At 41.5% G+C, this 26677-nt stretch overlaps 2 protein-coding genes across 3 annotated transcripts in view; one reads left to right on the top strand and one right to left on the bottom strand.

Annotated features, from left to right (window-relative positions):
* Positions 1-3699, top strand: part of caskin2 (CASK interacting protein 2) — a 49572-nt gene extending 45873 nt beyond the window's left edge. The window contains exons 21-22 of the mRNA XM_029527854.1: positions 48-285; positions 1607-3699. Of these exons, the coding sequence (XP_029383714.1) occupies positions 48-285; positions 1607-1703 (335 nt within the window). The 3' untranslated portion in view covers positions 1704-3699. The remainder of the gene's footprint in view (positions 1-47; positions 286-1606) is intronic.
* A 2145-nt stretch (positions 3700-5844) lies between these two features.
* On the bottom strand, positions 5845-24919 carry nherf1a (NHERF family PDZ scaffold protein 1a). 2 transcript variants are annotated; one of them, XM_029528021.1, is made up of 7 exons: positions 24292-24919; positions 11596-11766; positions 9963-10116; positions 9820-9866; positions 9391-9396; positions 7872-7973; positions 5845-6658 (listed from the first exon to the last, which is right to left on the bottom strand). In XM_029528021.1, the coding sequence occupies exons 1-7, from the start codon at positions 24772-24774 to the stop codon at positions 6509-6511; spliced, it is 1113 nt and encodes a 370-aa protein (XP_029383881.1). In that variant the 5' UTR covers positions 24775-24919; the 3' UTR covers positions 5845-6508. The 2 variants fall into 2 exon arrangements, with proteins under 2 accessions (XP_029383881.1, XP_029383880.1); XM_029528020.1 differs by lacking the exon at positions 9391-9396 and having other exon boundaries at positions 5868-6658; positions 24292-24917.
* Between the last annotated feature and the right edge of the window lie 1758 nt (positions 24920-26677).

Raw genomic sequence — 26677 nt, forward strand, 5'->3', positions numbered from 1 at the left:
CACAATTCTCTGACCTCACATCTAAACCACAACTCCGTGTCCTGCAGGAACAAACCTCCATATGCTCCATAGCATCCCGTCAGCTGCTCCCCACTCTCCAACGCAGGTCCCTTTGCACTCCACCTCGCCTCCAGCAGGCCACGCCGGGAGAGCAGGGACACCCCAGGCCAGTGTGGCCGGTCTTGAGGTGCTGGCCCACAAGAGGCTGGAGCAAACCAGCACGTCACTGGACGCTGCTCTCAAAGTGGTGGAGAACAAACTTGCACATGGGAGCAGCATGGACGGGTAAACACTTCAGTCACACACCAACCACTTAGTGACGTGGTGGGTGCAGGGTCACCTGGGATGATGGAACTGCAATGTACTGTATATAACTGACATTTGGTGTATTTGCATTTGGATTCTTTAAAGTATGGGGTAGTGCAATTGCTGTCATCAAAGAATAATCTCAGATTTTGATTTTAACCCAGGCTGTTGAAATGAGTCCCCCAAACATTCGGCAGCTACACATTCTCAGTATAATAAGTATTCATCCCGGAAATACAGAAGAACAGCATATTTCCTGTACTACACTACTTGCACTACAGTGATAAAGTGTGTTTATATAAAGCAGAATCAAATGATAATGGAACATGTAAAGACTTGAACTGTAATTCCAGCAAGAACCAGCTTCAGCAGCAAAGATCATTGATATGTACCTGCAGATAGCAGCTGTATCAAGTTAGCAACACAGGAAGCAACGTAATTTGGTCAGATTCATACGAAGATCAATATTATTGTTACTTTTTTTTGGGGGGGGGGGGCAGCAGACATGACTTTACCATAGCTTTTCCTGGTTGGTTTTAGTTTGAACTCTAGCTAATCGGATTTGGATAATCTCAGCAGTATCCGTTATATCATAGCTGAAAGAAATAATAAATCAAATCAAATCAGATTTATTTATCCATCTATCTTCTACCGCTTTTCCGTTTCCGGATTGCGGGGGTGCAGCCAATCCCAGCCAATGTTCTGGGCGAGGGCCGGGTACACCCTGGACAGGTTGACAGTCCATCACAGGGCCAACGCACAGAGACAGACAGAGACTAACAACCACTCACGATTGCATTCAGACCTATGGACAATTTAGTCACCAGTTAGCCTAAACATGATGTGTTTGGATGGTGGGAGGAAACTACAGAAAGGACCCAGGCTGGGAACCACGCCAAACCATAACAAAGTTACATTAAGGCACTTTACATATACAGCAGGTCTAGACGAAACTATAAAATGATTTAAAGAGACCCAACAGATCCCCTGATGAGCAAGCACTTGGGGGAAGTGGCAAGGAAAAACGTCCTATTAGAGGCAGAAACCTCAGGCAGAACTAGGCTTGGGGGGGCGGCCATCTGCCTCAACCGGTTGGGTTGAGATAAAGAGGGTGAGTAAGAGAGCGAGAGAGACGGAGGGGAGGGGGGGAAAAAGTCATTTTGCTAAAGAGTCCGCCCCCCCGGACCAATACTGGAAGTTGGTTCTATAGAAGAGGAGCCTGATTATGAGACACAACTGTGGAAAAAGATGATTTTCTGACTGATTGTCCTCAACTCCCTCTGTCCTGTCTCCTCCTCAGCGGCAGCAGCTCAGTGAAGGCTGCAGGAAATATTCTGGATGACATCAGCAACATGTTCGATGACCTTGCTGACCAGTTGGACGCCATGTTGGAGTGACATTTCCGCCCTACAGACTCCAGCCAGCAGGAGTCCACCCTGCCGTGCTGGTAAGACCAGAGACCGTGGAGCCCAGACCCCATACTGGACCCCTTGGACGAATCACCTTTGAGGATTTCCTGCACGACCTTTCCTCAGTCCTTGTTTTTGTTTTGTTTTTTTTTTTGTTTGTTTGTTTTTTCAACGCGAGCACTTCGCCTTAGGACATAGACAAAGAACTGCCCAGTGACTGTGTGTGTCCACAACATTATCATCAAAGGGAATTAGGGTCCATTTAAGTCACATTACCTGTTAATGTATAGATAAGTCTATGGTGGCACTGTGTATGTGTGTAGTCAGTATCTTTCTACTGAGTATATTTATACTTCTCTATGTTTGTTTTTTTTAACAAATGGAGTTGACTGATCCACTGTTTAAAAGATTCTGCTGTGTATTAGCACCACTGTTTTTATATACATGTTCACTGCTGCTTACTGTCTATAATATGGGGGGATATAGTATATTGTACTAAAAGCAGCATATTCCATATTTATGTAGCTTTCATTTGACTTGTTCTTACCAAAGTCTTTAATCCTCCTCAGCAGGTTTCTGTCAGGAAACGTCCAGCATGTTTATCAGTTCTGACTGATGTGGACGGAGACAGTCATTCAGTGTCTGTGGAGCTCAGCCCGTCTCCCGTTCACAGTGTGGTCTCACAGTTGCCTCAGGGTACTATGAAGTGAATTTACTGTAGCTCTGCTATTTCCAAAGACGGCTGGGGTGTTTTTGAACATTTCAGCAGGGGGACCTGTCAAAGCACGTGGAGGTTAAGTTAATCTGTAAGTGTGTGTGTGTCTGTAGGAGCTTCGTCAGTGTGGAGACTGTAGAAATTTCACCTGAATAATTAAAGTCAGTTTATGTTGATATATTTATAAAAAGAAATGAATTCAAATGCAATAAAACTATGCATTATAAAACTAAAAGGTAAAGATTTTAAAATATTTCCAACATTTTATATTTTTTCCCTATTTCATCAACACATCAGTAATTAAATTTGAAAACTGAATTACAAAATGAATTTTTCAACCTTTTTGTTGAAATGTTTCAAGTCTTCCTGCATATTTCAATTTCATGACCCAGAAGTTTCCAGCTTTAACATTTACCTTCTATTTTGAGAGTACTTTAAAGCTACAGTGAGCACATTTTTTTTTTATTATTTTTTTTTTTTTTACAAATATTTTTTGGTTAAAACACAAGAAAAATGTGATCCCAATGTGTTGAGACTCTTAATGTGGAGATATTTTCTCCTTTAGGGTTCGAGGGACCTGTTGCTGTTCTTCAAACATCACACAGGTTTGACCTCCACAAGTCCTATAAGAAAAAGTCTGGTCTTTAAACAAATGTGACGATGTTACGTTACAGCAGGAAACTTAAATGTCTTAAGTCGGAACTTGAGTATAGAAACTGAGTTATTCATTGGGGGGAAAAAGAATCTTTTTAGTATTTGCTTACTCTGAATTGTAAAATGTTTGGTTTAATCATTTTGTCTCATGCAGGGCAGGCAGTTGGTTTAACTCCATTAACAGAAGCAGCTGTTCAGGAGTTTGCTTTAGTTCAGCCTGAGATCTCAGAGTCAGTCTCTTCCCAGCAGACTATGTGAGCTTTTCTGATGTGACCCTCGTTCCCTCATGCACCTTAGTGAGTATTCACATCACACACCGGTGAGAAGATACTCTGACTGTTCTAACTCCACTGACATTCACGTCATGGAGGCTTGTTGGTGAGTTTGTTCTTGAGCCATCCTCTTCCAGTGAGGCCAGTAGAGAAGCGCCATTTCCTGAAGCCATCTTTGATCCTTTCTTCCTCTGCACTCCTTTTTTATGTACTGTAACTAAACATGGGAGTCAGCATGTTTTTCAAGATATTCAGACATTTGTTCAGCACTGTTTGATCCTCTGTTAAGTTTTAATGGTTGTCTGTGGATTTTAATATATTTCCAATAAATTCTGTGTCACCCTGGAAATAATTAAAAGGAGATGTTCTGGGGAAGTTTTGTATTAGATCCCATGTAAAAGGCTGGCTACCTTTTTTTTTTTTTTTTTTTTTATCTGTCCATGTCCAGGGTTCCTGTAGGACCTTAGAAAATCTTACAATGTCTTAATATAAAATCCGGGTAATTAAGGCCTTAAATTGTCTTAAATTTAGCATAAATTTGTTATAGGTATTAAATCTCCAGACGGTGTGTTTAATGCCGATGGGAAAACACAGCAGCTGACTGTTAAATATAGCGTGTAGCCTATTTGTTTGATTAACTTCGTACAAAGTCCGTGTAGTAAATGAGGGATTCGGCGAATAACAGCCGCTTTACGGTACATCAGACAGATGGACGTCGAGCTGCGTGCTGACATTATGCGCCGCGGTTGTGGTTGAAGTCATAGACACATTTCTATGTTTACGGCCGAAGTGCTCAGACCTGGGACACACTGTCTGCGTGAGCTTTGCGTCATTGAAAATGAACTGTTCAGAGTCATATAGACATCATACCATCAACAATCCATAATGATTATTGATGTTGTAGTTATATTACTTCCGGTGTGTTTCACTGTAAAATAATGTGTTTTTTTAACTGTTGTGACATTGACCGGAACGTGTATTGTACCTTGAACTGCTCCATAGTGGAAACCTGCTTGTTTTTGCTGGCTTTTGTTTTAGAAACTTGTCATACATAATCAGTAGTGTATTCTGCTTTTTTGTAGTGGGTATACCTTACTTCAACATGCAAAGGTGGGGCCGTGCAAGTTTAACAACAAAGGGATTGAAGAGGATGCATTTAGGATGTGGTTGGTGCCGGCTGAAACAATAATGAGCACGTTTAAATGCACAGTTAAGTCGAGCTACGGTTATAGCTTGATAAAGGACTTGTGTTTGTCCCAGTATTCATGCACAACCACTATGATAGGTGGAGGTATGCACTCTGTCAGCTTGTGGGTAATGGGCCACTACCGACTGACTTATGACGTCACAGAAAACAACAGAGGTGGAAAGAACAAGGCCGGTGAGCAAGCAAGTTAGCTACTCAGAGGTAAACTGGAAGGATGTTCGATGCGTTAACAGACAAGAGGTTGTCTTTGTCTAACCTCCTACATTCACGTTTAAGCTTTAAATGCCGCTCGACTTCCGGGTCATAGCTTGGCACGAAACCTTAACACACATGCAGATCAGCTCCTCCCGACTCCAGGCTGATTGTCTGTATACATGCAACAGCTCGGCTTCATTCACATTATCTAGGGGTGTTAGCTCGATCATGATAACTACGATTTCAGCCGAGCTTCCGCAATAAATCGAATTTTTTAAATTCCAATGTAAACCCACTCAACGAGGCAATGGGCAAATTATGCAAAAAGACTTTTTTGTTAGGGACCTCAAAGCCGTCGAGTCGTATATGAAAGGAGGAAAGCACTAGCTGTATGTGGCTTTATTTGTAGAGCATTAAATTTGACTCTTAAAATGGTGCAAAAACACTGATGTCACTTTAAAACATGAATGAAAAATGTGTTGTTATATTTGACAGTGCCAGAACAGCATGTGTTTGAAGAATCAGGGAGACTCACAGGAGTGAGTTTCCATCTGTTTGAACCTGAGAACTCTGGTCCACCTACATGTAGTGATGATGTCATATCTTCTCTGTTCAGTGATGTTTGTGTCTGACAGAAGCTCACTATTGTTTTTGCAGCATCGATCCACGTGATGCTGCTCATCAGTTTTTGAGCTGCAAGTTTCCAGTCAGTCATTTGACCAAAACCATCCTGTCTCCTTTTTAAACCAGAAGGAACCATATTTGGAGAAGGTGTATTGAAGTGAGCTTATGTTCTCAGTTTCAGGTTTCCAGTCTTGATGTTCAGTTTGAGGAAAGCAGACCATAAAGCAGGGGATGGATGGGGGTGTGTGGCTGCAGTGTAACTGACAGACTGTATCACACAAACCGGATGCCGCACAGAGCAGGTCAGATCCAGCCCCTCAGCCCAGGTACCAGGGTGACATCATAGATGGTTGATGTTGGTTTGAATCAGCTGCTCTGTTTGTGGTGGAGATGACAATTCCCATGAGCCACCATTGCTTCGCCACGTCAGCCAACTGCATCTTTTATCGCTTGAGACCCCAGAGCCCCATCGACTTCAAATTCAGCATATCATTCAAAACTAAATTTCTTCTTCAATCATTTATTCATGTATGTATAAATCAAACAAGAGCAACATGAAAAAATAATTTTTTTGAATCATGACGATGTCAAAAACCCTGGCGGTCATTTGGACAGTTTCATGTTTCCAACCCGAAACAGTGGCCTCAGCTGTTGTATGGCTTAAGCACACTGGCATCTTTGAGTGGAAACAGACTGTCGTGGTTATTTTGGCGGTGAGGCCTCAGCAAAGACGATCAGCCGGTAGCGGTAAAGGAAGAATATACTCTTTCATTATAGTTGCTGATTATAGACCCCAACGTCATTTAAACAGCCTTCATTTAAACTGTAGATTTTAACTATTTGACTCAAAAATCTGAAAATAATTTATTTTCTCTACGGTTATTTCTCACATGGTCCTTCTCTCTCTCAAACATTCCTCCTCATATATTAACATTCATTCATTCCTGTGTGCCATTAAAAAGTGGTCAAACCCTAAATTAAAACAACAAAATCATCCAATAATACTGTTTAACACAGGACTTTAAATGTTCTGAGCGTCTTTGTGGGTAAAAACCAGGGACTTTTTATCTCGCTGGTTCTCCAGCGAAGGCCTGGATGATGAAGGCGATGACGACGGTGGCAGTGTTTACAAGTTGCTGAACAGTTCGTTCCTCTTGCTCCAGTCCATGGGTGGGGCTTTCTTGGCAGCTCGTTTCTGATGGGCTCTTTCTCTGGCCTGGGCTAGCGACAGACCCAGACCCAGACCCAGGCCTTCAGGCTCCGGGGCCTTGTCAGCCTGAAACACAGAAGGGCCACTGTGAGTGAGCTGACACAGGACCAGCGGAACACTTCAACAACGTGATTCTCCATACTGTGTGGGTTTCCCCCCCACTGTCCAAAGACATCATGTTTGGGTTAATAGGTGACTCTAAATTGTCCGTAGGTCAGAGTGTGAGTGGTTGTTCGTCTCTGTCAGTTTTCCGTATCTGGGTTGCGGGGGTGCTGGAGGCGAGAGGTGGGGCACACCGTGGACAGGTCGCCAGTATATCACAGAGCCAACACACAAAGACAAACAACCACTCACACTCACCCCTCCGGACAATTTCAGTTAACGGAGAAATGCATGTCTTTGGACGGTGGGAGGGAACCCAAGCAGGCATATAGAGAACATGCAAACTTCACACAGAAAGGACCCGGGAACCGAACCTGCAACCTTCTTATTATGGGGCCAAAGCATTAACCACTATGCTGCCGTGCTGAATGACTCGATGCATGTGAATCACCTTCAATTTTAAGGCTCCTCCACAGGTTTCCCGCAGGTAAATTATAAATCCGGGTAATTAATGGCTTAAATTGTCCTAAGTGCACCATAAATTTGCTAGGTATCAAATGTCCAGGAGGTGCATTTAATGCCGATGGAAAAGCACAGTGGTTAACCGTAACACATAGTGTGTATTTGTTTAACTTAGTACAGAGCCCGTACGCATCGAAGTGAGTGGTTCAACATGCAGCGAGGGGGAAGTGCAACTTTAAAGACAAATGGATGGAAGAGGATGTATTTAGGAGGTGGTTGGCGCCGACTGAAATTAACAGAGGCAATGTGCAAATTGTATAAAAAGGCTTTTTCGTTAGGGACCTCAAAGGGGTCCAAAGCCGTCCAGTCGCATATGAAAAGAGGAAAGCGCTAGCCCCAGCGGGGCCAGGCTAAAATTGTCTTAAAGTTAATAAAAAATAAATAAATAAATAAATAAATAAAAATTCCCCTCTTAAAATAGTGCAAGAACCCTGTTCCAGTATTTCCATCATACTTTTGTTGGATGCCACTCAGGTAAACTGATTAACTGACATTCATAACTTCCCTTTGAAAACCTCTGTTATTTCTCATATTGTGATATTAATTTTGACTTTTTGCTTCAAACAGCTCAACTTTATTCTTTTAATCTCTGCTGTTCCACAAGCCAGAGGAGTTTGTCTCAGCCTCTGTCTGTGAAGCGAGGATGCAGACTAACCTCTGCGGGGGGGTTTCCTGAGGCTGCAGGCAAGGAGTTGTTGGAGGAGGTGCTGGATGCCGACGAACTCACAGATCCTTTGGGCTTCATGGCTACCGGTGCCTGTGGAAACACACACACACATCTTGTTACCCTTCTTAGTGAAAGGTGTGGGGGGGGTGCTGTTATATCGTACAAACATAACACACAACTGCTGTCCACAGGATTTGGATGTTTCTCTGCACAACAATAAGACATCTGCTGAGTTAACAGCTCGATCAAACACTAAGGACAGTGACTGTGTGACAGACCAGCAGGGGGCAGTAGACCTTTATCTCCGGTCCTTTCTGTCCTCCCCACACACTAACTGCCTTCAGTGGCTATCATTTCAGAGCCTGAAGCTCAAAAACAATTTGTTGATCTTTAATATATTTAACCTTCCAATGACATGTGGCCGAGAACAGCCAAGTCGTGTGACACCAAACAAACAGCATGAAATTTAAAACCAAGTTTGAGTTCACTTTTTTTTCACTCAGCTGTAACTCTCTCTCTCTCTCTCTCTCTGGATTGGCCCCTCTGGTGACATTGCAGCTGACCCTTCACCATAGCAACAAGGGCTCAATACAGTGTGTTTTCTCTCTCTCTGTCTCTCTGTCTGTGTCCTGGAGGATCATGGGATTGAAGTGGCTTTAACTCTCAAGGCGAGTTGCGGATTATGCAAATGAGAAAACTAACGAGGTTCACACACACACTCAGATTCTGCTCTGCTGCAGCCGGAACAATCACTCATTCAGCAGCTATTACATAAGACAGTGCTTGACATAAACACTCATGACGACCTCTGACCTTCAGTCTGTGTGTATGTGATGGTGGGGTGGGTGGGGGTTACCGCTGCTCCTTGTTTACTTTTGATAAACTGCTCTGGAATGTCGCTCACCATCTTCATTAAAAAGGGCCACTCCACTTATTTTCAGATTGTGATGCAGGTACACCCTGATGATGTCACTAAGATGTCATCAGGCTCTATTCAGGATTTGCAGACTACAGACTGTGTGTGTGTTACACGTTGAGGTATTTGTGCTCAAATTTATGAAACTAAGAACACTCAAGAAATGAAGTGTTTAAATGTGTGTTTCTGAAGCGGCAAGTGGGAAAACTAAAGCGACTGTTACTATGGTGATTGTATGTTCAACAAGCAAACAAAAACAACAGCTTTCCCTTCAACTCAAACATCTGAAGTAAATGGGCTGCAGTTCAACAAAATCAAAAGAGTTGCATAATGAGAAGTGTAGGATTCAGAGCCTGAGCAACATGAGCAGCTTCACATTTAAAGTTTCTGAAGTTTGTTTGAAAGGGAAGTGAGATGAGGCACTTTCACAACAAACAAACAATAAAAATACGGAGTTATGAATTCAAAGGACTAATATGAATGTAGTCATGATTATTGATCTGTGGAGTTTTAAAACACAGCTGGACTCTGCCTGGTCGATAATCACTATCATCGTATGTCAGGTCAGATTTCAGCTCACTCTTACTGCACATTCAACTTTTGTCACATGACACAAAACTTTGAGCCGCTGCTTAGTCTGTACGCAAACATCTAAAACATCAGATTCCCTTACATCATTATAAAAATATGGCATATTTTTATTTTATTGTCATCTGTCTGAATTTGATTTGAAATCTTTCCATGATTCCATTTGAATCTGTTTCAATTTGTGGTTTAATTTTTATTCTTTTTCAAGCATCAGGTCTGATAAAAAAGCTCAGATAAAAGTCTTAGTATGATCACATAAAGCTTTGGAGTGTTGTGACAGCGATATAAAACGTTTCATCCAGTGATCACCGGTGAGCTGCACATACATAGTCCAACAGAGTCTACAATCCTAATCCACTACCAGGAAAGTCCAGAGAGGATCAGCAGGGCTTTTCCATTGCGTGTGTGCGTGTGCGTGTGCGTGTTCCTCACCTCCTCCTCCACTGATACTCTGTGTGACGGTGGCTCAGGAAGAGGTCCTACAATGGAGGACAGAGGCCTCATCAGTTCAACATCAGATTATAATTATAATTATGACACAGAACATAGAAGTGTGCGTGTCTGTGTGTGTATACCAGTGAGATGCTCCTCAGTGGGCAGGACATTGCACCTCTGGAAGAACTCATCAGTCTCAGCATCAACCACCAGGAGTTTGGTCTCGTCTCCTCCAGCCTTGATCTTAGCAACCACTTCTGAGTGCTGCATTCCAAAGACGGCCACACCGTTAACCTGGGGGGGTGAGAGGAGGAGGGGAGAAAGGAACATGTCTTTTAGCTCATACTTGTTTGAACAGTGATTGACTTTCAGACATTCAAACAATAATTAGAATCATTTTATTCTTGCAGATAAAAATAAAAATCCGAAATTCGCCCAATGTTAAAATACTTAAATCTGAATAATCCTATTTAAGGGCAGCACGGCGACATAATGGTTAGTGCTGCTGCCCCACAACAAGAAGGTCATGGTTCGGTTCTGTGTGGAGCTTGCGCAGGTTTTCTCCCACCGCCCAAAGACATCATGTTTGGGTAAATTGGTGACTGTAGGTCTGAGTGGCTATTTGTCTCTCTGGGGTAACGTTGGCTCCAGTAACCTACCATCACCCGGAAATGGATAGAAGATGATGATGAATAATCTAATTATTTTTAATGTTGATGATTATGATAATGACAATGATGGATAAAACAGATTTAGTCTTTACAGCCAGAATAGTGGCAAGGGACTATCAGCTGTTGCTCCAAACAGTTAATAATAAATAAGATCATTATACTGCAGTAATAAACAGAAATAAACAAACGTGGTAAAGAGTCAAACTAAACTACAGAGAGTGAGGTGTGCAAACCTCCTGCTTACTAAAATAGACCTCACATTAAGATATCTACAAAACTGATGGCGGCAATTCAGCACAATCAATTTATTGTGAATGTTTTTTTTTTTTTATGAAGAAATGTGACGAAATCGTGTGTGTTATCTCTGATCTCCTTACACGCAAAAGTTAGTTTACTAGATGGAATATACATATTAACTTTATATTCCTTCTGCTCAGTCTCATCATGACATGACCCGGTCAGCTGACCTGTGAACAGCGGTGTTATGGCTGTTTAGGAGATGAAGTTGGGAGACAGCAGGAAGAGTGATGGTCTCTGTGATGGACGGGGATTGGTACGTGATTACAGGGTAGGGCGCACACAGACACACTCCCAGAGCGGGAACTAATCAAGCCTCTGGGATAAGAGATAAGTAACTGAGGAATTCCTGTGGGAGGAATAGTGGAGGTTGGAATCTGCCTCACCAGCTCCCACAGCAGTCGGGAATGTCAACAGGTGGTACAGAGCATGGCGCCGTGCCCCTCCCCTGTGACCTCTGACCTCTGCACAGGATTCATCACATTCTCTGCATTCTGATCCTGCAGTGACTCAGTGTGAGTACTGTATGGTGTTACCGCATTCATTTACATCTCCCCCTCCTCTGAAAAGACTTTCATTCAAACCACAGACACACTAACTGGATTAACTTTGACTCTGCCATGTTACACACACACATTGCAGTTACATACACTCCCCATCTCTAACACATGAATGACTTCACCTCTCTGTTTTCCCACTCGGATTAAAGCTGATACACAAACAAACTAAATAAACGCGCACACACACACACACACACACACACCATCAAGTACAAGTGTGTTTTAGTGGAGGGGAGAGTGTGTACCTGGATGATCTTGTCCTGCGGCCTGAGACCAGCTTTCTGGGCTGGAGAGTCGTCATCCACGGCTCGGATGAACTGGCCTGGTTTAGACTTCTCACTGTGCAGGTTGAAGCCGTAGCCATTGGCTCCCTTCTTCAGGCGGTAGAGACGTGGCCTCAGTCCACTGCTGTCATCCTGCACGCACACACACACACACACACAAGCAAACACTGTTTTGGCTGAAGCCATCTTTTCTTTTGTTCTTATCATGAAGGTTTCTTCCAAATCCATCGTCTCCCTCTGATGAGACATTGCATTGCAGTTTCTCCAACATTTAGATTCAAGGTCACAGTACTTGCTACAAGCTGATGATTTGGTAACAGGAAATATTTAGTGTGATGATCTGTCTGGGTAAAATATTAAGAAAATAAAATACAGATTTAGAAGAAGTGGAACAACAGGCCATCTTATTCACAGCTTAATCACAGATAATGGGTTTTACTGTTTCCACGTGACCTGATATTTTAGATTAAAGGGACGGGATGTGTCTCTCAACCGTGGTCATTCATTTACAAAGTGGAGCAGTTAATCTTACCCTTCTTCTCTGCAGGCTGTTCACGTCATCGTTACAATCATTACACGGTACATACGCCATGTAACTTCCCTATTTCTGTACATGGAGCTCCTTTGGAAAATGACATGAAATTGACTCCAAAGCATGTAACCATTTGTACATGTAGAGAATGGCTACGCTGACATGCAGCTTCATTACAGGACCTCCAGAAGTGATTGCTGATTGTTCCTACGGGCATAAACGTGTTGACGTTTTCCAGGACCTCAAATGCAAAAATGTTCCAGATGGCTAAGCCAACTCTACAACTTTAACAACTTTAAACAGCACAGCGAAGATAATTAAGTTCATTCAGTCATCTTCTACCACTTGTCCATTTCCAGGTCATGGGGGATGCTAGAGCAAACACTGGGCAAGGGCGGGGTACACCCTGGACAGGTCGCCAGTCCATCACAGGGCCAACATAGGGAGACAGACAAAGACTACTTACATTCATACTAAGACCTACGGACAAATTAGAGTCACTGATTAACCTAAATATGATGTCTTTGGACGCACAGAAGGCCCCAGGCCGGGGACACAACCTGTGACGTTCTTATAATGGGGCAACAGCACTAACCACTATGCCGCTTTTCATTCTAAGTCAAAATTGTCAACACCTACAAGTAAAATATCAGATGAGAGGAACTGACTAAATTCAATTTGATTTATTTTAGACCAAATGATCAGAGAGAAAGTTCCATTTTAGAGTCACTGAGTCATAAATAAGAACTAGTTCGGAATTGACTGACTCACAGTTAACTGAAGCCCTTAAAACTTCAATAGTATGTAATAATATGTAGTAGTAATACTATAGTAATAGCTATACTAGAAAGTACAACTGTCCCTTAAATGCAGACTAGACACACTAACTGGGCCCCCACTCAGTCATACAGACGAAATTAGTCAGTTTGGAAACAGTGAAACAAGATGATGTAATAAAGGATTGTTACCTAAATTGAGATGGAATGCTGTTATCTACCCAGACAGGCCTTTATTTACCTGGGCTGGCTGTCCAAACAGAGCCTATGTATGATGAGGATGAGTTACTTTGGTTACACGAGTTGCGGCTGGTAATTTCAGTGTGTGAAGTTATTCTATCTCATGACCATGAGAGAAATTAAGAGAGAAATTTATTTTCTCATTAACATTGATTTGTTTTCATTTCATCATTAACATGATGTTAATTTTTTAAAATGTTGGCCTCATGTAGATGAAAATAAAGCAGGTGGTGCATTAGATTGTGGCTATTGACTGCGTGACCGAGACTGTGGCAACCAATCCGGATAGAGTACAGAGCAGGTCAGATCCAGCTTTCATTATCCCTCCCATCCACTCCTCCTCCAAATATGATTTCTTCTGGTTTCAAAAGTTCCAAGATAGTGACAGGCCAATTAGAAACTGGAGGCTTCAAAATAACAAGTCACAAACCAATGAGTGATGATGACAGGGGGTTAGACACCAGAGACGCTAGGTTTGTGATTGCAAACATTGACAGTTTCCCCCTATACCATACGGAGTCAAATAACCGACAGACAGATAACAATCTGAGTAAATCCAAAACAAAAGAAAACATCAGTCTGCCTCTAATGTTTGCTATGAAACTATTTAAGAATTAGTAATTCACTGATAGTTTTTTGGTTCGTTGGCGTTAACGTTTTCTGTTTTTTGGCTGAACTTTCACGTCCATGCAACTGCAGACTGCGGACACATGCAGGGAGCAGTAACATTTGAAGCTCCAATAAAATATGCCCTCCACCCAGCTGTTGCACCGCTATGGCCTGATATAATATCCTCTGCTATCAGTAGTTATCTGTCAATGATTTTCTGCAAAGTGAGATTTAAGATCAACGACAGTATCCTTGGACATTGATGAGGAGGTTAATATGAAATCAGGGTGGTTGATGATTGTCGAAACATTGTTGAAGTCAAACCATGGGAGGGCTTGAGATGAGATGATTGCCAGGTTGAACCTTTGGATGGAATCACACATTTATGACAAAACTGACATGTTGATGAAGACGACAAAGATGATATATAACAGGTTATGTTCAAAGTACTCAGGAAAGCTCTGCAACAAAATAATCTCATCTCACAGGCAGAGGTGTGTACTGGCTTCTTGATAAGGGGATTTCACAGTCGATCCGCTTACTATGTGTGCGATGAACCCATTACCTGACTCTGCAGTTCACCTGAGCCCATAGAGGGTTGTGAGTCTTTCATGACAATTTTTTTCAGTTTTTATTATATTATTATTATCATTATTATTCTTATTTTCATGTATTTTAATTATCAAGTGGCAGCAAAGCGCACACCAAAACAAAGCCATACCTGATTAAACTGCAAATGACAGCAGATTACCAAACTCCAGATAAATATTTATAAACAAATATAACATGTATGGATCTGTAGCTTCACTTCACAAAAAAAAAAAAAAAAAAAACTAAGGTTGGGTGATTCTGTGGTGGTCTATCGGCGACTAAAAAAAAGAAAGAAAAAAAGCAACACATGGTTCCTTTTAGTATTAGAAGCTTCAACAAGAAGACAGTGAGTTGTGCTATGGCTGGTCAACAGCATCTGAGCAGCTTTAAGGATAAACTCATGGATTAAAGGGCCAGTCCCTGGCTTTCATTTCATAGCCCACAAGCCCTGTGGAGAGGTAAGAAAGAATAAATCACCACGTCTAGCTCCCTCCTTATACACACTAACAAACAAGCTTTATTATTTTTCTATGAATCAGTGTACACCATACACCAGCAGCTTTGTGGGTTCACCACCTTTTGTCAACAGGATGAGACATTTCGAGATGAACAAAGAGTCACTTCCTCAATTGAAACAGATGAGTGAGCAGCTCTTGGCCACTGAAGAGTATTAAAAGCTGTCATGTGAGGTGAACAAACACCAAATAATCCATTTAGTGCAGCAAATTGGAGCAGAGAATCAGCCTGTGACACAGGAAGTGACCACAAATTGATTACCACCTCTTGTCAATATCACAAATGATCGAAATGAGACCCTGGGAACAGGTTAAACCACAAAACGGATATACTCAGATCGGTGTGTGTCTCTGCTAGTATGAGCTTTTGGTCTGATCTCCCTCTTTCTCGCAGGACTAGGCCTGTTGTATTCATCAACTGGGTCTGAGAGAGGCCTGGGCGTGGTGACAGCAACCAGCAGGGTAGCAGGGGAGGAATAATGGAGGTAGTGAGAGTAGCTCAGCAAGGATGCCAGGCTGAGTTTCCCTTTGATCGGATTCAAAACTGTTACGAGTTTCTGCCTCAACATTGGACAAACAGAGTCGATTGACGGTCATCATGTTCACTGACAGACCTGAAGTTACGTCCTCCACCTAAGACTCCTGTGTTCTGTCCTTCGCATTCACAGAGTATGAAGTATGAAGAGACCGGTGCTTGTCACTGAAACTCAGGTCTGAGTAACCGCTGACACTTTTGCACATTAACGAGAAAAATATAGATATATTAGCAATAAAAACATGTAGAAGTTTCTGTCTTGGCTTAAAAAGCTTTTACTGTAGATCAGCCACCTCACTATAAATGACACAAGCGCTTTTTCATTTTCAGTACACCGAGGAGAACCATGGTATCAGCACAGGCACACACGGAATGTTGCAGTGACAGCAGAGCACTGCACGATAATTATACCACTGGGTAAAGTCCAGCAGGGAATTACTATGACAAGCCTGCACTGATATCATTTCCATAGTTTTTTTTGCTAAAGCAGCAATAAACACCAGAGCCAAGTTTCCTCAACTAGTTCAACAATAATGATCCCTGGTGATCTGAATTCTGATGTAACTCTGGTGAGTCACTGAGTATGCACAGTTTTGTTACCTGTGTTCAAAGGCCATTGGTTGCTAAGAGTCAAATCATTGGCATATTGTATAAAGTAATTACCTCTGCTTACAGCACATGCTCTTGGTGGCTAATGGCACAGTGTACGGGGGGAAAAAAAAAAAATTCTTGGGATTCTTTTGACAGATATTTTGATGCAAGTCTCAAATAGACAAGTTTTCTTTACATCTGTATACTTGTAGCACCAAGAAAACTTCAAAATCATGAGGAGAATCTTTTATCTGATTTCTACATAGTCAAAAAAATAAATAAATAAATAAATAATTAATGTGCGTGACTGTGTTCAGAGTTATAATCGGAAGAGAAAAGCAATTTGACACAAACCGTCCTTTTTTAAACGGCCCTGATTGCCTCCGTGAAATGTGCATGACATCTGTTACTGCTGCAGCTGCTGTCTGAGCTGATAAACGGCATGTTTTACAACACCAGCATACACCTGCCCCTTTCACCAGCATCCCCTCTGTGCTTCCCCCAGCTGAGTGGAAATGCTTTGTTTATGTCTAAATGTAGAGCATACTACTGACCAACTCTTACAGGCTTCGATACAAAGGCAAGGAAAAGGAGCCCCCGCGCAGCTACTGACAGGAAATACTGTGCTAGAGTTGCTACATATCGGGTCTGATGACAGAGCTGAAATGCATCAGTTCATAAGAAGTGTTTTGTCTGAATATGAAGCAGATCATAGTGACTCCGTCTCCATGGCTGCATGTTTCACTGTGAACATCGCTGTGCAGAGATGCAGTGGTTCTTCATTTTGAAAGTATTACTGACACATGAAGTAACTGTTTTTTTTTTTTTTGCAATTTTCAGGGTTAATGATTTCACAGCTTGTTTTAGCTAAACATCAAATCCTGATAAAACAAAAGCTGAGATATAGGGAGAGCCGAACTGAGACTGAAGCGCTCAACATTTGTGTGATGTTAAAACTTTATTACTGCCTCTGGGCACAGAGGGAGAAAAGACTATACCCCAAACATCCTGTAAAAACCCACGGTGACTATGAACTGAATACTTTGCGTAAAACCAGCCTGTCTGAGTTCTGTGTGTGCTGTGACATGATGTATTTCAGTGTGCTATATCCTCTCTGTTCCAACCTGAGTTTCTCTGATTAACATGACGATTGTATCAGCTTTATGTTTACAGCCAGCTATGTGTTTAGTAGCTTTGCCTAATCAAACACCAATGCCACAGAACTGCAACTTCATGGTTATCATTAACTGGCTGAGACAAAAACAAACAGTTCAGCGTCAGCACTATAGCAACTTGCTTCAAGGCCAGGAAGTGGTTTCTTCACAGGTTCCACCCAACAGCAAACTGCTAACAGAGAGTACTGCTCTGTATGAAACCTTGTTTGCATTTCTATGTGTGCGTGTGTGTGTGCGCATGTGACTGTAGACATGGCCTCTGTCCACATTTGTGACACCTTAAATGCTATGCTTCAGCTACTGAGCTGAGCGTCTTTTTTTGGAGGACTTTGACAAGAAAACTCGATTCTGCTGTAGAGTCAAGGGAAAAAGTGCTGCTTGTTGGCAAAACTCACATCTCTGCAATTGTTAGCTTTCCATTAGCAGGTTAGCAAACAGAGATTCAGAGAGAGTTGAATACAACATGGTCAGTGCAGAAAGAAGTCTTGTATTAAGTAATATCAGTGATCTTTATAAACCAAATGATAAACCTTCCGCTGACTTTGCTTGACTTTGGCAAGCAGCCTAAGCTTCCTTCTTAAGAAAGACCTCAGAGGTTTGAAGGTGGCAGAATACTGAACCATGTGTCTTCAGATTAAAAGAAGTCAGTTGAGTTGGTTTTGTGAGCTCATCATGATGCATCCTGAATGTTAATATAAGTTTTCTAGCCATGTCCTGGAGTAAACTAAGAGGAAGGCCAAAAGATTCTTAAAGAATTTCCTGGGCTGAATAAGTTGAATAAGTAGCTGTATTGAGGGTTTATTCAGTATTTTTTAAAATCACTAAAACCATATCCAATGCCCCCATTTCACTTTAATGCATCTTTATATTGCCCCCCCCCCCCCCCCATCCTCCAGGTTTCTAAATGTCTGTCTGTCTGGTCACGCTGCAACCTGACTGATGAAGGTAAAAAGCAATTTCAGGGTTAGCTTGAGGACATCACACCATATGTAATATAGTATTCAGCTCATTCAGTGTGTAAGGGAAGAGGCTTCAAAGACACCAAACTCGCAACTTTCATCAAATGTAATTAAGCTCCTTGTTGTGGCAAAGACCCTGATAAAATCTTGGCAGATCTGCAGACTTTAAATTGACATAACTTCATGGTCAGAAATCAGAACACAATGAAATGATCGCAGGACTGGCAGCTCAAAGTCTCCTTGTTAGGAGCATGTCTTTAATTCACCCCAAATGGAAAAGTTGAAAAAAAAAAAATCAATGGATGTCTCCACATTCTTTAATGCTGAGATGAAGAGACTTTGAGGAAACTCGGACGACTGACACCCTATCTTGTATCCGGGTGTGTGTTTATTTAGACTATGTCACTAACAAAACAGTGAGGCCATAAGGATTGCAGTCACATGACGCCAGCAGCCCTTTCATTAAGTTAATTTTGGATATCAGCCTGCATAAAGAACCATTTGATGAAAAGTTGCTGCTCCAAGCGATGTCATGAATATTGCATCTCAATAACAAAACCTGGATGATGCACTTCACGGGGGTGTCCAGTCAAGTAAAGTAAAGACGTGTTTGTTAGAATAACATCAAATCTCAACTTTCTGTAAAGAATTTATTAAAGACACCAGCACCAGCTCCAACTAAGAGCAAATACCTGCTGACAGCGGCGAAGGAAATCTCCTTTTTAGAGGCAGAATCCTCAAGCAGAATTGGGCATCCACTATTCTAATTATCAACACAGTTTTGTAAAGAAATTTCTGTGTAACTAAAAAAAAAAAAAAAACAAAAAACCCACAACAAAACACTGAAACACTTTCGAGTAAAAGTAATCCCAGTAAGAAAATTTGAAATTTTGGCCTGTCTTTTGATTTCTAGCATTCAAATTTGTCTAATAAAGACATGAAATGAATCTAAACTTACATGCTCGTTAATTAGGTTCACTTAGACATGATTAATGAAGTGCAATACAACAGGCCTCTAATAGCCCTCCTTACATTATTTCAATGGCTATTTTGGTGGCTGTAATTTCTACTGCTGTTGAAATACACAGTTTTACACTGTTCCTAATATGTTCAAGTCTTGAAATAAACAGGATGGAAAAAATATTTGTGTCATGGTCTTACAGTGGTTAGCAGTTTCACCCCACATCTTATCCATGGAGTATAGATAATGGATGGACTTAGAGGATAAGTCAAGTTTGGTAAAGAAGATTCCACACAGACCATATGCTGATTAATAATAATAATTGATAATAAAAAAAGATTTTTAGCTAAATTAAACTTGAACTTAATTATCGGCCTACTTCACCGATATATTAAGAAATGTTCAGTAACCAAGAAGACTAAATATGCTCACTGGGTGTAACTTCTGTACACAGCTGAATAAGGACATCAGTCTGTTGATGATGTACCTCAGCTGGAAACATTCCTTTCATGGAATAAACTTAAGCAACAGCAACCATGATCTTGATTTACAGCACATTCACTACTCCTGCACCAATAAAATGATAGATTAATTGTTCTTTTCGAGGCTTATACAAGCTAAGTGATAAGAGATATTATGAAACATGAAAGAAGAAACAATCCTCTGTCAAGATGAGAGCTGCCTCAAGGTCTTCACTCCAAATGCAGGGTCAAAGTCTTATGTTCTTCAGCAAAGCAGCACATAAAGTTAAGTATTGTTATGCGACAATAGGGGATATTGAAATAAGTAAATATGTTCTTCAAATGAGTAACCAATGGGCTGACCATTAATCTCTGACCAGAAAAAACTTTCTCTGAAAAACTGACCAGGTCACCCCGGTGTCATTAGGTATTTGCATTCTGCAAGGTGTCAGCTTTTCAGATATGCACGTCTGAAAACAGCTCAGTTCACAAAAAAACTGCTGTTCTCATTAACATGCTTTCTGTTTCCGTTATCAAACAACAGGCCAAGTTTGAAACTGTGACTGTAACTAAGTCCATTAAGATGGCACGTTAACCAGCAGTTACTTCAAGCTCATTCAAGCTCATGCCAAAGTCCTCATTTTATAACAACAAGGGGGCCAGAAAATATCAGCGGACACCTCGGTTGAAGACAAACACTGATTTATTTTTACAGTGAACACCCCCGCCTCGCTGGGCAATATTGGTGCCTCTTCACTAAAAAAAAAAAAAAAAAAAACAGCTCAGGCTTTGGCAGAGGACTGTTAGATTTGTCACTAGGTGCTTCCTGAAGGCGCCAAATTGGTAGCACTGCGTATTTGGAAATGCTGCTTTTAAAATATTTTGACAGCACTGCTGGCTTATGGTATAACTTGATCACTCAGTCAGTCAGCGACATTTGCATTAAAGGTTGTTGGTATCCAGACTAATCAGTAGCAGCACAATTATTTGAGGGGGATTGCCCCTACAAAATCATTGGCTTGCAATCCTCTTACTTCATCATTTGTTTGACATTTTCACATCCACAGTACAAATAGCTGTTTAATACTGTGGCTAGAACCTTTAGCCCACACACATACACACACAGTCTCACTTCATCCTATTGACTGTGTGTGTTAAGTGAGGGGGTCGTTATTCAGGGTCAGTGTGGCTTCCTTCTCAAGGCGTGAGAGTCCTCTCTCCTTTCCTCCCTGGCTCAGAAGTCTTTCTCTTCATGCAAACACTGTGGACAAAGCCTCCTCTCTTTCTGCTCTTAGAGTCTCTATGGCGACCAGCAGACAGTTCTCGGTGCGGTTGCTGGAGGTCAGGATGTTACCATAATACGATGACATGCTCATGCTTTCATCCCCCCTAAAAAAGTGACCCATGAGGAAAGCAATCTCCAGCTCCCTGCTTAGGATATCGCCATAAAGGTTTTGGCGGATCCACTGTGAAAAAAAAAAGTCAACTGAGCCCTGAAATGCACCGCTAAGGCTCACCACAGGCAGAAAAATGAAAGAAACAATTGTGTGAGCAAGATTATGCTCCACAGGCTAGTTTCATGTCATCATTAGCCAACCCATTCAAGTGTATCCTACTGAGAGCTGGTATCAGAGGCCAGTATCGCACCATTAGCCAGGCTCTGGCATGCCTCCCAATGAGGAGGAAAGTAGCAGGAAGTTTGCAGCATCCCAGGCAGCCAGTGTGGGCTTTTCACTGCACAGCAGAGTAGTGCGGTCGGGGCATGAACCACTTATTTGGAAAGAGCCACAGAAATCCCTTTTAAAAACAGAAAAAAAAAAAAACAAAAACAAAACTGAGATAGCAGTGCCCACCACATACCAGCTGTAAATGTAAACTCCATGGACGTAAAGTGAACCTGTATCCCATCAAATGACCATCGAGGTCAGCTTAGGGTCAGGTTGTAAAAAGAAGTCACATTGTATTGAAGTCTATGAGAAAATTGGCATCATCTCTCACCATAAGATGATGGCCCTGTTCGCTAAGTAAACATTTTCCTAATGACCTTGTGGTCGCAGGTTCTAGTATTTTTCAATACCACATCATATATTTTTGTTTGTGTGAGACTATGTGACTGACAGTCTGTTCCACACAATCAGGAGTGAGTACAGAGCAGGTTAGATAAAGCCCTCACTCTTCCCCAGCTCCACATTCTCCACCAAATATTACTTATTATTTCAAATCAAGCTGGCTGAAGGCCAAATTCCAAAGTGAAGCCTTCAAAACAGCAGGGGTTAGTGGGTCACCATTTGGTGCCAACATGTAGAGAGGCAATTTCAAAATAAATCTTTTACTTTCAAGGACTTAAACTAAGACACAAATACAAATACCATTAATACCATGTTTTCAGTCATTTTCCAAATTCTTGTTGTCATGCCAAATTTGGCAGTTGGCCCAGATGCATGCTGGTACTTGTCCCAGTGTGGCTGCTAGTGAGTCCAATATCCTTCTGGCGTGAGTGAATACCAATAAGCAATACATTGATTTACCTATCAATCTTTTTCTCCACTTTTGCCACTATTTTTTTCTCCTCCTTCTTTCACTCTTGCTCATCTAAGCAAGGTATTGCCACGTGAATTTACTTTCTGACTAGATTATTCCAAATTAATAGCCCTCTAGAAGGTCGCGTAATTGCACCTTCATGGCTTTGTAGCAGTGGCAGTGGAATAGCAGAAACACTGGAGTTGAGCATGTTTTTCTTAATGCACCCAACTCAACATTTAATATGAAATGAATGTAAATCTGAAATCAAACTTGGTTGTTTCCTTTGTTCCTTCATTAATTTCAATAACTGGTAAAGTTTGGGCTTTAGTCTTGACCTGATGTGTGTAAGAAATGCAGAAAATGCTTATGACACACACAAAAAAAAAAAATCTGTTCATTGAACTTTTAAATCATTCTGGTTATAACATTGAATTTAGGATTTTACTGTGTAAACAACCTTCATGGTGTTTTGTAGGTGATCCTTGTCTCCTGCATATTGAAGCAGCCATGTCTAAATAACCAAGTATATAAATAAAACCCTCTTCCAGTTCAACATAACTAACCCTAACCCACCTCCTCAGTGAGGCTACTTTGCAACATTGTTTCACAACATTTAAATCAGGGCCCAGACTTTGCTCCAGCTCAACCAGTTACATAGCCTGAGTAGTCTGCTATTTTTATAACCAAACAATAAAAGTTAGAAAATTGTTTCATAACCACCAACAAAAGTAGGATTATGGTCAAACAAAGACCTAATGTGGACCATCAGGCAGACAGGGAATCAGACCATTAGTATTGTTACCAATCAAGCTCTTTTTGTAACAAAACCTCATCAGAAATGTAAAAAATATCCAACAAAAAGTCTAGACATTGAACATATGTATAGTACAGCTAAATAAGCCTATTAGATAATATAAAAAGTCCTGTTGAATGCAAATCGGACAAAGCATCTGATCCCACAAGCCAAACTTGACTGGGAATTCACGACATACAGCGACAAGTGGAGAGACTGTGACATTTAAATGATAAAAAGGTCAATAATATTTCACTTTGCTGTGGCACTTTACTGTCTTAGCTTTTAGCTTTTCAGTGGTAAGTGGAAGAAGCTACTTAGCAGGGGATGTATTCCAGTTTAACCTTTGAAGCTCACAGGCAGCACTGGCCTCAGATCAGATAAGAAGGTATGGCCAGTGGCCACTGGTGGTTTCGACTAATCTAGTCTAATTCCGACATATGAGCAATGTGTTTTGAATTATTATTAAACATTTAGAAGTGGAGTTGGGCAAAAAAAAGAATGTCAACTGTCAGAGATTTTGCTTTTCTGTTACCAAAATAGTGGCTTTGACAGTGTTTTTTTTTCCCAATGATTTTTGTGTTGATGTCAAAAATTACCAGAAACCTAAAGCACAAAATATATGATGAAAATAGATTTCCATCTGAAAATTTAAAAAAAAAAAAAAAAAAAATTGTTAGTTTAGAAACCCGTTGTGGATATTTGGGCATAGAATGCATGTGAGTGATATCATTTAAAAGAAAAATAAGCAATATTCCTTTCTAATGTTGAAAAAAATAAACAAAATAACATATGTTTTACCTTTTTTGTGCAGCTGACTTTCACCCTACCATACATTACCATACATTCTACCTTGGCCTGGGACAAATTAAACTTTGAATATAGATAATTACATAAAAATTAGACATAAAATGGGCTACAATAATATATGATTTTGGTATAGTATTTTTAAAAAGAAGCAGAAATACAATGATACAATGTTACTGAAAAACACCACTAAAAGAAAATTACAACGATATAGCTCATAATTTGGCAGCATGATATTAAATACAGATTTTCTATTTTTATTATTCTGATTGAATGATTGATTAGATTGATTTCCAGTCATCAGCCACACCTTACAGTTGGGTTGAACGTTTTGGGGCAGGTATTTTCAAAGAGCCAGAAAAATTAAATTCCACTGACTTTCGAGACATGAGTGCAAATAGTGACAGTATAGATGCTGCTGTTGTCGATAAGGCTGTTCACAGGGGCAAGAGGTGCACGGCTGACCTTTTGACCTCACACTCAAAGTATCATAACACAACACAAGTACAAAATGATATACAATAAAAACATCATACAACATAATATAATTAAATATAAGGGTGTAGGGCAGTATAGTGACAGAGTGTACCTTGGTGCTGGAGCTCACACTCAGCCTCCCCGATGTCTCCGACGAAGTGTCCCCGTTCTCTTTTGGGACCGGGGTGGACTCCCTCGGTGTGCCGTTGCTGCTTGTGTCTCCTCGGTCCGAGTCGCTGTCGTCGCTGCTGCCGCTGGAGGGCCGGGGAATCCCCTCCGTGACGAACTCTTTCTGGCACTGCAGGTTGAGCTGCTGAAGCAGCTCGGCCGTGTCGCCGTCCACCACGATGAGCTCCAGCGGCCCGACGGTGGCTCGTATCCTGGCGACCACCTGCTGGTGGCTCTCGCCCTCCACGCGCTCCCCGTTCACGAACACCAGCCGGTCATGCGCGAGGAGCCCGGCCCTGGCGGCGGGCGTGTCGGGCTCCACGAGCCTGATGAACTGGCCAGTCTTGCCCTTCTCTCCGTGCAGGTGGAAGCCGTATCCGCCGGGTCCCTTCTCCAGCACACACAGTCGGGGTCGGAGGCTTGACATGTTGGTTACTCCGCGAGCTTTTTCTCCGCAACTCTTCAGAGTCTGAAAGCAGGGGGTCACAGAAGAACCATAGAAGAAGAGACACCTGCACACTCTATCAGCGCACTTCCGCTCCCCCGACTCACTGACAACTTTCCGCACTTTGTGCAGAGTTTTCACGAGCCCTCCTCCTGCCCCTGATCCTGCCCCTTCAGTGTCTCAGATCCTCCTCCTGCCCCTGATCCTGCCCCTGATCCTGCCCCTTCAGTGTCTCAGATCCTCCTCCTGCCCCTGATCCTGCCCCTTCAATGTCTCAGATCCTCCTCCTTCCCCTGAACCTGCCCCTTCAGTGTCTCAGTCTGCTCCTCTTGCCCCTGAACCTGCCCCTTCAGTGTCTCAGTCTGCTCCTCCTGCCCTGAACCTGCCCCTTCAGTGTCTCAGATCCTCCTCCTCGGGTCCGCCCCGGTCAGGCTCTCAGAGGTACCACTGTCAGCCCCACACTCTAACAGTGACAGGCCCCGGCTCATTTTCAGAATAAAAGCTCGTGCAGGCTGTAGAAAAACCTTGTGGTCAGGCCTGTTGAAAACAGCAAGGAGACGAAACAATAATCAGGGACTCTTTTATTTAAAAAAAATCTGTTTAGTTGTACTGACTCTTATCATACAAACGTACATTGTTCTGAAATTTACGGAGGTACAGTACAGGCCAAAAGTTTGGACACACTTTCCTATTCATTTGAATGAGAAGTGTGTCCAAAATTCTGGCCTGTACTGTATATAAATGATGTGGTTATTTTCTTCTTGCTCAGTATATTCCAGGTCCACGGCTAAATTCAATCTATTTAGATTTGATAAGTCAGAAAATAACAGAAATACATATTCCAAATTTCAAAATTTTCCTTCTATAGCCTAAGATGTACCACAGAGCGAAATCACCATGTGGAAACCTAACCTACTTCACTAACAGATCTAAACATAGGTATTTATCAAACCTTCTGCCATGATCACAGGGCAGAACTTGAAGAGACGAATGGAACACACTTTAAACATAGACTTTGACTTGGACAATCAATCAATCAATCAAAATATGTTTTTAAGTGTTTTTTTTTTCTTCTTATGGTCTATAAATGTAATTGCTTTTATTAGATTGTATTTCTGCACTTCGGTTTGTATTTTCTTCCTGCTTTCGTAATCTCTGTATAACTGCAAGTCCTGAACGTTTCCACAAAATAAATCAAAATTGATTACTAAATCTGATTCTTTTATTTTGAAGGCTGGACCTGTAGGCAGGAAAATTTTTCTATTTATTTCCACATATTTTACAGAACTTTCCAAGGATAGTAATTGAAAATGTTTCATGCTTGTCTGGTGTGTGAAATTGGTGTGCAAAACTAAAAAATGATGCCATTTGATTTCATACAAGGTATACTTTTCTATCAGAACTAAACAAAAAACAGCAGATTATACTGAGGGGAAAAGTTATTTATGGATGAGTTTGACATGCACACACACAGAAGTTAATCCTGTCATTACGTAGATGACAAATTCATTAACTTCTCCTTTTGGAGCTTTTATTATAGATACTTCACACTTGAACACGCACACACACTTATAGGCGCACGTTGTTGCTACAACCAAATGCTGTAGAGGAGAACACTCTTAATATGAAGTGTTCAGTTCAAAATATTATTTATTTTTTGCACAGCATACAACCCATCAAAGAAAGAAACACTTTTATCAGCATATCTGAACACATACAGATGTTCAGTGGCCACATCTGAATTATTTCAGATTATAACGTTGTTAGACCTGAGCTGACTTGGAGCAACAATAACCAGCCACGATGAAGTATTTGCATCACGTACTGTTGTCAAAGAAAGGTTCATAAACTTGTGCGACAGTATAACCTGAACAGGATGCCATGA

Source organism: Echeneis naucrates, chromosome 19, assembly GCF_900963305.1.
Source record: "Echeneis naucrates chromosome 19, fEcheNa1.1, whole genome shotgun sequence".
Classification (NCBI taxonomy): Eukaryota; Metazoa; Chordata; class Actinopteri; order Carangiformes; family Echeneidae; genus Echeneis; species Echeneis naucrates.